The 13,868-nt window shown below is 45.1% G+C and overlaps 1 protein-coding gene across 2 annotated transcripts in view; it reads right to left on the bottom strand.

The window, feature by feature from the left end:
- The window catches only part of LOC121871777 (nuclear receptor coactivator 2-like), a 202,352-nt gene that overhangs the window by 179,462 nt on the left and 9,022 nt on the right, over window positions 1–13,868 (bottom strand). For both annotated transcript variants that reach the window (XM_042374248.1, XM_042374249.1), the window contains exon 2: window positions 11,438–11,542. In XM_042374248.1, coding sequence (XP_042230182.1) covers window positions 11,438–11,542 — 105 coding nt within the window. The remainder of the gene's footprint in view (window positions 1–11,437; window positions 11,543–13,868) is intronic.

Here is a 13,868-nt window from a genome sequence, read left to right as displayed (position 1 = left end):
ATACTGGGCAGTCCCGTTTACACCCAACCCCTATTGCTCATATGAGCATCCAACCTATGTTTGAAGCAATTCAGCGTATTCGAGTTAATGATGATATTTGGTAACTTGTTCCATTCATCCACTACTCTGTTTCCAAACCAGTGTTTACCTATTTCACGCCTAAATCTAAATTTGTCTAATTTAAAACCATTGTTACGAGTTCGCTCTGGTTGGATAATTTGAGTACCTTTGTAATGTCCCCTTTGTTTAGCCCTGCCTTCCACTTATACACCTCTATCAGGTCGCCCCTCACTCTACGTCTCTCGAGGAGTGCAAATTAAGATGCTTTAACCTGTCTCTATACTCAAGGTTCCTAATGCCCGGGATTAGTCTTGTCATTCTCCTCTGAATTCTTTCCAAGGATTCTATATCCATTCTGTAATACGGTGACCAGAACTGAACTGCGTAATCCAGGTGTGGTCTCACAAGAGCAAGATACAGTTTTAGGATGACCTCGCTAGTCTTGTAACTTCTTTAGCCTTGAACCCAAGTACTTTATTAGCGCTTGTTACGAGAGCAAAAACACATTGTTTACTTGGCTTAAAGGTTCCTACTTATCATTACTCCTAAATCTCTCTCGCAATCGGATTCTCTATGGCATCGTTGTTCATCTAATTATCTGGTTTCCCTGTTTACATCTCCTATACTGAGTACTTTACATTTGTAGACGTTGAATTTCATCTGCCATTTTTCAGACCATTCGAAAAATTTGTTTAGATCTTCCTGTAGTTTTGCCGAGTCCTCGTCAGATTTGATAACACGTCCTATTTTAGTGTCATCAGCAAATTTACTTGTGTTGCTGTCTATGCCGATATCTATGTCGTTTATGTATATAATAAATAATAATGGTCCAAGTACTGAGCCTTGGGGAACTCCACTTGTGACGTTGCTCCAATGGGACTTAGTGCCATTAATGCTCACTCGCTGTTTCCTGTCCTGTAACCACGCCCTAATCCATTTAAGGATGTCACCTTTGATGCCATGAGCTTCTACCTTTCTAATTAGTCTTTCGTGGGGGACTCTGTCGAAGGCTTTGCTAAAGTCGAGATATACCACATCATAATTGTGCCCCTCGTCCACTGATTCGAAAATTGATGAAAAGAATGTTAATAGATTAGTTAGGCAAGAACGTCCGCTTGTGAAGCCATGCTGGGAATCATTGATCAATGGGTGCTTCTCCAGGTGATTTCGAATAGAGTTTGAAATGATTGCTTCCAGTAATTTGCCTACTATTGATGTTAGACTGATTGGGCGGTAGTTAGAGGATAGTGATCTATCCCCTTCTTGAAAATCGGTATTACATTCGCTATCCTCCAGGATTCTGGTACTACACCTGTTTTTAAGGACATGTTAAACAACTTTGCTAAGGGCATACTAAGCTCTTCCTTACATTCCTTTAATACTCTGGCAAATATCTCATCGGGACCAGGTGACTTATTAGGCTTTAGTTTGTCTATTTGCTTACTAACATCGTTACTAGTCACTACTATCTCGCTTAATTTGTTTCTTCACTATCTCTGAATAGAGTCGGTGCCTCGGGTATCATGTTTAAATTTTCGGTGGTGAAAACTGTTGAAAAATATTTATTCAAATTATTGCTCATTTCTCCGTCGTTATCAGTGAGCTCGCCGGTATCTGACTGTATTGGTCCAATCTTTTCTCGTGTTTTAGTTTGATACATTTGGTAGAATCCTTTGGGGTTTGTCTTCGCCTCCTTGCTATCCTTACCTCATTATTCCTCTTTGCTTTCCTTATCTCGGTTTTAACCCTACTCCAATACCTTATAATAGTCCCGGAGGTGAATTTCGCCACGATTTATCCTTCTACCTATAGCCTTCCTTTGGCCAATGATGTTCTTTAAATAATTATTTATCCATTTAGGGTCATTGTTGTCTGATCTGAGTTTTTGTATGGTATGTTCTGCCTTTGTGCATTAAGTAACTCATATTTAAATTGTCGTGGAACTCGGCAATCTCAGATCTCGTTATCAGGTCGGTGTCATCTGTCAGGTTCACCCAAGCGCGACACCCCCTCTCTCAGCTGCCTCTTTAAACTGTCAAAGTTTGCCCTTCTGAAATCTGGTACTTTAGTGGAATTTTCCTTACGTCTGCCCTGAAAATCTAACTGGAATCGAATTTCTTTGTGATCGCTGTTTGCAAGTTCGTTCCCTACCTCGACATTGCTAATGAGGTTTTCTCTGTTCGACAGAACTAAATCCAGTATATTATTACCCCGTGTGGGTTCGGTTATATGTTGACTTAGGAAACAGTCCTGGATCGTCTCGAGAAAATCCTCTGATTCTGAGTTACCCGTAAGGACAGTCCAATCTATTTGGCCAAGGTTAAAGTCGCCTACTATACAGACTTTGTTGTGTATGGAAGCCCTGCGCATTTCATCCCAGATAAGTCGCTCATTGACGCTATCAAGATTGGGGGTCTATATATTACCCTGTGATTAATTTTTCCCGACCGTCGCTTAATTCTATCCAAATTGTTTCTGTATTCCTCTCAGTTTTTATTTCCTTATTTATTTCACACTTCAGATTATCCCTAACATAGATTGCTACTCCGCCTCCTTTCCTGGTCTGCCTATCGGTATGGAACAGTTTGTAACCTGCAATTTGGTATTCGACTGGTAATTCACGTGTGTCTAGGTTGATCCATGTTTCAGTGAATGCAATTATATCGATTTCTTCGGTACATACCAAGGCCTTAATATCATCCATTTTGTTTCTCATACTTCTACTGTTCGCGTAGTATACATTTAAGTTAGTCGTGTTCTGAGTCCTTCCCTTACCGCGTTTAGTTTTAAACTCCCTGTCTAATTTAGTTTTGTCATCATTCCTAACACTATTTCCCTGTAATCTTTCGCCTTGTTTACCCGCTCCCACTGCAGTCTCCTCCACCCCCGTGCCCTATGTTCTCTTAGCAGTTTAAAGACTTCGATATCTTTTGAACTGCCCCCTCTAGAGCCCCAGCCAGGGTTGCTACTCCATCCCTAGACAGGTGCACCCCATCCCTAGCATAAAGGTCCCTTCTGCCATAGAAGTTGTCCCAGTTGTCAATGAATGGGACTGATATTGACTTGCAATATCTGTCAAGACGGTCGTTAACACCAACTGCCCTTGACAACCATTCACTGCCAACTCTCCTTCTAGGCAGGACACCGCATATGATAGGGATCCCTCCCTTAGTCCTAATACGATCTATGGCTGCCTTGAACTTATCGAGAAGCTCCTCGCTCCTACACCGGCCAATATCATTGCCTCCTGCACTGAGGCAGATAATGGGTTTGTTCCCATTACCAGACAAGATATTGTCCATCCTGTCAACTATATCCCCCACCCCAGCTCCTGGCAAACACACCCTCATCCTATTTTTGTTTTTACCACAAAAGGCCCTGTCCATGTACCTTACCTGTGAGTCACCAACAATTAAAGTTTTTATACCTTCCTTGTCATCCCTGCCCCTGACTGTACTAACGTCCAATTCGTCTATCAAGGGACTGAACGGGTTGGTACACTTAGCTGTTGTTGTCGTTGTTGTCGTATCCTTCGTGTGCTTCTTCACCACCAGCTTGGTCCTCCCACTACTCACGACTTTCCACTCGTTTGATTTTTCGTCAGACACTGGCTTTACTCGTCCAGCCTCTCCTTTTAACTTCGCCAGCTCTTTCCTTAATTTCAGGTTCTCCAACGTGGCCCTCTCAATTTCTAACTTGGCCCTCGCCAATTCTTCAGTGGACCACTCCAGTTTGGTCAACAAACTCTCATACCCAAGACCGCACATATCACTGGCCATATCTGATAATTATCCCTCTGGAGCAAACCCTGCCGTGACCTTTCCCCGAGATGTATTAACAAACTGATGTTCTCGGTGGTGTACACGAGTACTTTTAGCAACAAAGTATGTGTTAAGGTGTTACCATAAATTAACTCCACTGCTGGCAAAGAAATGGGCGAACGTTCATTTATTTAGCTTTCATAAAGTGTCACTGCAGGGTGGGCGGGGAGCGCCAGGTGTGGGTGATTGATTGCGCTGGCGATGTTCTTATGACTTGGATCTCAGTTCATCATTATTAATTAAAACGTACAAATCTATTGTAACAAGAGTTATTGTTGACCATCATATTCATACAAACTTACCGTTGGTCCAGAGACGGAGTCATAAGACATACAAAAAACGAGGATAGACAGTTAAGAATAGAACACCTAAACCAGGAAAACACATGTGAGTAAACCAACAACTAAACCAATCAGAACAAAAAACTGGGAAAGTAACAAATGATGAAAACCTGAAAAGATTCTAGTCTGGCAGCGAGACACAGCACCCACCACACTCACTCAGTAGCCTTCCATATTTACTTTTCAATATGGGTTCTGTCACAGCCAAGCGTGAGTGAGAACCATGACTCACAACCATTGTTACTGCATGTATCATTTGACATCTCCGGCGTACCTCGCCTTCTGCACCACATACAACCATTGTACCAGTGTATACTTGCGCTGCACCTACAACAATCACTCTAATGTATGGTTATTGTTATTTCTTATTGTTTATACATAAAGATACATGGAAATAGAACATACACAAATACCTATATATAAACAACACACTCACTCACTCACTCAACCACACTCAACCCCCCCACCCCCACACACACTATCCTCTGTGCATAATAATAGCCAAAATAGCACTCTCATTAATCAAGATGAAAGATATACGGATTTCTCAATGTCTTTCGCAATTCACGGCACCAACAACCTCCAGCAACACTGAGCTGGCGCATTTTACGCGCACACACAATCACACACGCACATACACACACAAACGCGCACACTCACACACACACCTGGTCCATGAGAACGCTGCAGGTGGAGACAAACAGGACTCAGCACACGGCCACACTAACGCCACTAAGATCCACTTGTCAGGTTTCCCCCTGGCGGCGGCCCCCCACAGCACTGCTAGTAAACACACCACTCTAGACTTTCCTGAAAACACGTCCCACGTACACACAATAACATTCAAAAAGTGCTTAAAATTAATAATAGAGGTACACACACACACACACACACACACACACACACACACAGGTTCTACGTACAGATACCCTGTTCTGTACTTCCTCGTATCATTGAGGTTGTAACTGAACGTGGATGTGAAGTACCAAAAACTTCCTCAATCCTCCCGACGAAGTTACATAAAATTTCCCCTATAGAACCGTCAGTAGCCAGAGTGTTAGGCCCGGCAACTGGGAGAGAGGGGCTCCACCTGTCTCACGGTCAAAATGTGCGGGAGGAAGAAACTTACGGTCATGGGACGACACGTATCAAGCCCCAGTACTTCCACCATATTAATTTAACACCTGGAACGCCACCGCCAGTGTCGTGTTTATATAAAGTTGTTATATTATCTATTTTTCTGCCCCTTACAAAATTTTTATGTGATTCTGGGACCACTGCTGGGGTGGTAAGATTACCCGCGAGGCGACTGGATTTGGTACCACTGTCGGACGGTAAGATAATCCCTAGGGGTAGGCAGCTTAATCTGGTATCACTGCTGAGGTTGGTATTATATCCCCAGCAACTGAATCTGGTACCACTGTCAAGGGTGGTAAGATAAGCCACAACAGCTGGATCTGGTACCACTGCCTGGACCAACTTAAATAACAATTTCGCCGCATGGGAATTACTGTCACTCTATTTAATACTTAAATATCCTTATACTAATATATATGTGGACAAACTTTACGACTGGTACTCAGGTATGGTGCCCACCTGAGCGCCGGGGTTCTGGTACCACTGCTGGGCTGGTACGTCTCCCGCCTCTTGAGTTGCCAACAACCGTTATCGACAATTTATCTCACAATGCTGAACACATCATACATCGTACACCTTACCTAACTCCACCACACACAGTCAGCTGCTTTACTCTTCTTTCGAACGTTATTCGCTAACTGTTGGTGTATCACGAGCACCTGCTACGTGGTGTTACATGGACCAGGTGGGTACAGTTACAGTTATACACTAACTCTCCTTCAGGAATTAAATAAAAAATAAGTTGATAAATGTAAGAGGCGTGAATGGCAGCTTCACCGCCCGGCTACGATCCTATTACGTCATGACTAAGAGGATCAGTGACGTCACTTGATGGGAGGACCGATGACGTCATGAATGGAAACCCTGTGACATCGCGACTGAGAGGACCAGTGACGTCATGAATTAGAGGGCCAATGATGGGGCGGGAAGATCTGTGACATATTGACAGATGAACTAAGATTCCACGATTGGGAAGGTAGTGAAGTCATGACTGGAATAATCCGTGACGTCATGTCTGGAAAAACCCCAGATATCATCATTGAAAGCAAAAGTGACGTTGTCACACGAAGAAACAAACCTCTGACGTCGTAAGCACCACGAGGATCACTTGTGTTACTATTAGGGGAAGTGACGTCATAACAGGGAGAACCTCTGACGTCATCACCTGAAACCAAAGTGACGCCTGTCAACAACGACCAAGAAAAAAAAAATTATTTTTTGGCACAGTGCCGCCACTCGCCTCACGACTGGCACCTCCACAACAACAAGTGACTAGTCACGACCTTCTCAAGCCTACAAATGCTGGAAAGGCAATTATAGTCACATGTTAACATTCAACTCGTCAAATTTACAACCTCTTAGACTCCACAAACTTGTATACTCCTCCTCCTCCTCCTCGTCCACATACTCTTCCTCCACCACTTACACCTCTTCCTCATCTACCTACTCCTCCACCTCCTACTTTTCCTCCACTTTCCACTCCTCTTCCTCCAGCTACTCCTACTCTTCTTCCTCCACCTCCTGTTACTCATCCACCTTCTCCTCCTCCTAGAAAAAAACCTTACCTAGTTATTTCACCATATTGATGCTATTAATAACAGAGTGTGTGTTTCTATTTGTGTACAGTTGACACATCCTGTGAAAAAAATGTTCCTTTGTTATAAGACAAGGGACACACACACACACACACACACACACACACACACACACACACACACACACACACACACACACACACACACACACACGAAAAGAATTAGAGGAGATAAAGAAGATTATGAAGGGATATATCGGCAATGCAAGAAAAATAGAAGGAGGGAGTGAAAAACTGAGAACCAGAAGGAAGGAGAAGGAGGGGAAGGAAGAGAAGAATGTACAAGAGAAAAAATGAAGAAAACCTTTAATGGCCAAAATTATAAAGAAGACTAGAAACTGGAGGAGGAGGATGTGGTGTAGGAAGTGGTGGTGGTGGTGGTGGAGGAGGAGGTGGTGTAGGAAGTGGTAGTGGTGGAGGTGGTGGTGGAGGAGGTGGTGTAGGAGGAGGATGTGGTGTGGTGGTGGTGGTGGTGGAGGAGGAGGAGGTGATGTAGGAAGTGGTGGAGGTGGAGATGGTGGAGGTAGAGGTGTAGGAGGAGGTGGTGGAGGAAGAGGAGGAGGTGGTGGTGTAGGAGGTGGTGGTGAAGGTGGTGATGGTGGAGGAGGTGGTGGTGTAGATGATGATGGTGGTGGTGGAGGTGGTGAAGGAGGAGGAAGTGGTGGTGGTGTGGGAGGGTGAAGGAGGAGGGTGTGGTGGTGTGGGAGGTGGTGGTGTGGGAGGGTGGTGGTGTGGGTGGTGGCCGGGTGGTGGAGGTGGTGGGTGGTGGAGGAGGTGGTGGTGTAGGTGGTGATGGTGGAGGAGGTGGTGGTGTAAGTGGTGGTGGTGGTGGAGGTGGAGATGGTGGAGGTGGTGGTGGTGTAGGAGGTGGTTGTGTAGGTGGTGAATGGTAGAGGAGGTGATGATGATGTTGGAGGTGGTGGTGTAGGTGGTAATGGTTCAGGAGGTGGTGATGATGATGTTGGAGGTGGCGATGATGATGATGTTGGAGGTGGCGATGATGATGTTGGAGGTGGTGGTGGTGGTGTAGGTGGTAATGGTTCAGGAGGTGGTGATGATGATGATGTTGTGAGTGGTGGTGGTGGTGGTGTAGGTGGTAATGGTTCAGGAGGTGGTGTGTAGGTGGTAATGGTTCAGGAGGTGGTGGTGTAGGTGGTAATGGTTCAGGAGGTGGTGGTGTAAGTTGTAATGGTTGAGGAGGTGGTGATGATGTTGGAGGTGGTGGTGTAAGAGGAGGTGGTGGTGGTAGTGTAGGTGGAGGAGGAGGAAGAGGAGGTGGTGGTGGAGGAAGAAGAGAGAAAAATAACGAAGGGATGCCACAAACTCCTAAGAAAGAGAAGATGATGAGGAAGGCAGGAGGGGAGAAGTAATGGGGGAGTGAGGAAGAAAAATTAGGAGGGTGAGAAATGAAATGAGAAAAATGTGTGGTAGCTAATGCAGATGAGCATAAGGAAGAGGAATAGAAATGAGGAATGAAGAGGGAGAGACGAGGAGGAAGAAGAAGAAGGAGGAGAACCACAACATTGATGTATCACTCAACAGCAAATACACAACCAAGGGAAGACCCGCAGTCACCACGTCACCAACCACCCCGCTGTGATACCGACCTCGCCAAGGTCAAACCCACCAACAAACCACATTTACATCACAACACACAGCTAACTTGGCCAGTTTACATCAAGATACTCTAAATCGAGTATTTGGTGAGCTGACCTGGTTATAGCTGTAGAGTAGTGTAGACGATGGATTGACAGGCTAGCGGGTAGTAGACAAAAAGGTTATCGAGATAGTGTTGTGTTTGTGGAATTAACTTGGTCACTTTCTTGAAGGAGGGAAACACGGAAACGAGCTGACGAAAGGGCGGACGAACAAGGTCAGGGTAAATCTAAATTTGGAAAAGGGGGGAAAACGCAAATACAACCTGAAAATAAACTGAGACTCCTGGAAGATAGGAAAGCTACCCGACCTACCACTCAAGAGGACGGGGCCAGGAAGTTCCAACAGACTATGTCTGTGAATCGTTGACGAGGGGTGACAGGCAGGGTGGTGAGATGGCGGGCGGCCTGCCTCCTTATTGTGTGAACAGGATTTAACGAGCTATTAAACAGTTAAAAACATAACATAACGCATCTCGAGTTCCAGTGCGTTATCGACGCCACTCAGTCCCGTAGGGTGGTTACGTGGGGCGTTACAGAGGCTCTCTGGAGACCTCCTTTGATCACGGAGAAAAGTCGTAACTTAAAGGTCACTATCGAGAATCAGGGGAAGGAATACAACCTGCTGGAAGATCTTACGCCATCATTCCTGTTCTTATCGACACGAAGTACTTATTGGTGCGGCTCCTCCTAACGACTGTCTACTACTACTGCTCATGACAGCTAAAATCTTACTGCTGCTGCTGTTGCCTCTCACAACGCCGTATAATCTACACAAGAGGAAACCCGAAGAGTAAAAGAAAAAGAAACCCGGATACCTTTCTTGTGGAGCACCGTGAGTCAGATTGAATACTCGAATCATCGTCCTTACCTTTCGATTACAAAAATGTGTATATAGGTAGGACCTGCTGCGGCATGGTGCTGCTCACTGGTTACGATTTCTGAAGCCCTACAGTACCAGGGTTGGAGTCCTCTTACCGCATAGCAATCGATGGCCATGTTACGAATGACTTAATCCCAGTGAAAAGATCAGCGCTCTCCTCTCCTTCTTCCAACCCCCCCCCCACACACACACACTCAAACACACTGATGCACAGGTGCACGTATCACTGTGGACAGGATGAATCTGCACGTATCACTGTGGACGGGAGGAACCTGCACGTATCACTGTGGACGGGAGGAACTGCACGTATCACTGTGGACGGGAGGAACCTGCACGTATCACTGTGGACGGGAGGAACCTGCACGTATCACTGTGGACGGGAGGAACCTGCACGTATCACTAAAGACGGCAGGAACCTACACGTATCACTGTGAACGGCAGGAACCTGCACGTATCACTGTGGACGGAGGAACCTGCACGTATCACTGTGGACGGCAGGAACCTGCACGTAACACCGTCAGAGGAACCTGCACGTATCACTGGACGGAGGAACCTGCACGTATCACTGAGGACGGCAGGAACCTACACGTATCACTGTGAACGGCAGGAACCTGCACGTATCACTGTGGACGGGAGAACCCACGTATCACGTGGACGGGAGGAACCTGCACGTAACACCGTGGACGGGAGGAACCTGCACGTATCACTGTGGACGGGAGAATCTGCACGTATCACTGTGGACGGGAGGAGCCTGCACGTAACACCGTGGACGGGAGGAACCTGCACGTAACACCGTGGACGGGAGGAACCTGCACGTATCACTGTGGACGGGAGAATCTGCACGTATCACTGTGGACGGGAGGAGCCTGCACGTAACACCGTGGACGGGAGGAACCTGCACGTAACACCGTGGACGGGAGGAACCTGCACGTATCACTGTGGACGGGAGGAGCCTGCACGTATCACTGTGGACGGGAGGAACCTGCACGTAACACCGTGGACGGGAGGAACCTGCACGTATCACTGTGGACGGGAGGAATCTGCACGTATCACTGTGGACGGGAGGAGCCTGCACGTAACACCGTGGACGGGAGGAACGTTCTCATCAACAACATGCAATAAGAAAACACTTCAGTGAGTCACAACAACAACCAATGCCGTTTTAGTAAAGTTAAGTAATAAATAATGCAGTTTTAAGGAAGACAAAAGATATACCATTTTAAGTGAGGTTAGTAACAATAAATATCATTTTAGCCAAGAAGAATAGCAAAAACAACATGCCATTTGAAGCAAAAGCAGTAAACAAAAATCCCCAGTTCAGGCAGAGTAAGAACGGCCATGTAAGGAGGCAGTAGCGAGAGATGTCAGCCCCTCTACCAGTACAATGGCCACTATTTACTCGCGTGTCCCCAGTGACCGCGCACCAACATCTGACCTTACTACTGCCCTACACTTGACACAGTTCTTGGGTGAATCAGATAATATCCAAAGATTTTAGAGTTGCCACAAACAGATCCCTTGGTTGCGGTTCTAATTAACCTGGTCAGAGAATAAAATTGATTATATGCTAGTCGAAGGGTCATTTTCAATCACGATGAAGGCTGCTGATGATCGAAACATAATTATGGGAATAGAAGCCTTATTACCTCAATACACCGGCAGAGGAGCAAATATTATGTGATTATATAACCAGAAAACACAACTACGTGATTAGATGTCATTAGGTTTCAGCCTGTGGTGGCAGGTGGTTTAGAGTGAATACTTTACCTCTGAATCAGAACCAGCCATTCAAGTATACAAGGTGAGTCGAGTGTATACCTAAAGGTCTGTGTGTTGGTGTAAATCATTAAGTGAAACTATAATCTTCGTACATAAGCTGATCCCCAACTTACAAACATCCACCTCCGCGACTCCCAGCGTAAAGAGACAGGAAGTCAAACACTTACATTTGTGACTGGGGTTTGGTGTCTGGCTTCTTGCGTTTCTTGGACACAGCCTGGGTCGGGGAACTCATCTTGACCCATGCCGGGTCCTGCATACACGGGCCCAGCCTGCAAACAACATTAACAAAAGTTAGTACAAAATTACACTGTTACGTCACACTTCCTCATTATTTTTACGTCCTCCCCTCACCGCCTTGAATACCTACCTACACTGAGTCCCCCCCTCATTTTCTCACAGTTCCCCTCCTTCCTCATCTTCTTTCTAAATCTCCAATGTAAACTTTCCCTCTTCTTAACTACTAGAATATGTACTGTATATACTATTACACACACACACACACACATACACAGGTTTTAGCCCAGCGACAGGTGTCACCATCCGTGAGACCGCAGTGCATGTCTATTTTAGGAATATATAACTGATGGTGCAGCAGAACACTCCATTGACGTGTTCCCCACCCACACACCACCTCCCCAAATGAACAACGATGTTATAGAGAAATCCGACGGTGAGAAAGATTTAGGAGTAATGATAAGTAGGAATCTTAAACCAAGTAAACAATGTGTATGTGCTCGAAACAAGACTAACAAAGTACTTAGGTTCATACAAAGGAGTGTTAGTTACAAGACTAGCGAGGTTATCCTAAAACTATATCTTGCGCTTGTGAGACCTCACTTGGATTGCGCAGTTCAGTTCTGGTCACCGTACTACAAAATGGATATAGAATCCCTAGAAAGAATTCAGAGAATGACAAGACTAATCCCGGGCATTAGGAACCTTGAGTACAGAGACAGGTTAAAGCATCTTAATTTGCACTCCTTCCAGAGACGTAGAGTGAGGGACGATATGTTCGAGGTGTATAAATGGAATTCAGGGCTAAACAAAGGTGACATTACAAAGGTACTCAAACTATCCAACCAGAAGCGAACTCGAAACAATGGCTTTAAATTAGACAAATTTAAATTAAGGCGCAAAATTGGTAAACATTGGTTTGGAAATAGAGTAGTGGATGAGTGGAACAAGTTATCAAACATCATCATTAACTCGAATACCCTGGATAGCTTCAAACATAGGTTGGATGGATATATGCTCGATAAGGGTTGGGTGTAAATGATACTGCCCAATATGGACCAATATGCCCGCTGCAGTTTCCTCCATTCTTATGTTCTTATAGTACACCGCATTAATTCACTTGATACACAACAGTAGCGGCTCCTCCCTAACCTTACCACAAAGAGGATCAACCTAGGCATCACTCCCCCACCTATACTACAGTACACTTGCACTTCCCCATCTACACTGCAGTACACTTATAAACACTTTCCCCACCTATACTACAGTGCACTTACACTTCCCCACCTACACTGCAGTACACTTACAATCCCCACCTACACTGCAGTACACTTACACTCCCCACCTACACTGAGGTACACTTACACTTCCCCACCTACAATATGTACTGCACTTACATCCCCCTACTTACATATTCTCACCTACACGACATATACACGTAGCACCCAACATATACAACACAGCAAGCACCTCATGATTTTAAAGTACAACCACGACCACAGGTACATAAATGCATATTGACAAGGAAGCATACAAAAACATGCACACTCACATGTTTTAGTCCAGGGCGTGTTGTCATAGTTTAACACAACAAACACATCTATTACAAGAGTTTGTAGTTTGAAGTAAAAAATAAATAAATAAATAAATCATAGTAAATGGTGGATAACAAATTATTAATTATTGTTTTGGGTTAATAAGAGATCTTCAAAATCGCTTGTCCTCCCGCATGGCAGCCAAGGGAGGGTGTGTGGGTGGCGGCGTAAAAAGTCACCGTGGCGTGGCAATGCCTGTAAGAGGCCGACTACTAGTGCCGGCCGGACTCCTCCCATCACTTATCACAGTCTTAGTTCACCTTCAAAACCACTTGCATTAAGGAAAAGGGGACAGAGGAGGTGGAAGATTGTAAACAGGAGAAGGGCAAAAACGGAAGGGGAAATGACGAAAGGAAGGAGTAATAGTAATGACTGTGGTAAAGGGAGTGACAAATAAGATTTTCCTTCTCAGGAATGTCTGGGTTATTCCCAGTCTCAAGGGAGATAATTTAACACTGGGCTACCGAGGCTTGTCTGTCAGAGGTGCGAAATAGTGATCCTCTGAAGTAAAAGGCCATACACACACACATGACCTTAAAGTTCAACAGCTGAGACCACCGCAACATTAACCCTGAAAAAATTTATATTTGTTTCTCTGCTAGTAGTAGTAGGAGGAGGTAAAGGCTCTTTTATAACCCAAACAGGGCTTTCCTAATACACTATTGCTTAAGTTGTAGACACAGTATATGCGGAGACGTAAGAGGGAAGGAAGTGCCATAGTCTATAAATCGAGTAATGAAAGGGTGAATGATGATGACGTAATACT

The sequence above is a fragment of the Homarus americanus genome, unplaced genomic scaffold (assembly GCF_018991925.1).
Source record: "Homarus americanus isolate GMGI-L3 unplaced genomic scaffold, GMGI_Hamer_2.0 scaffold39675, whole genome shotgun sequence".
NCBI lineage: Eukaryota > Metazoa > Arthropoda > Malacostraca > Decapoda > Nephropidae > Homarus > Homarus americanus.
The sequence above is the reverse complement of the archived record's forward strand: the minus strand, read 5'-3'. Positions and strand labels throughout refer to the sequence as shown.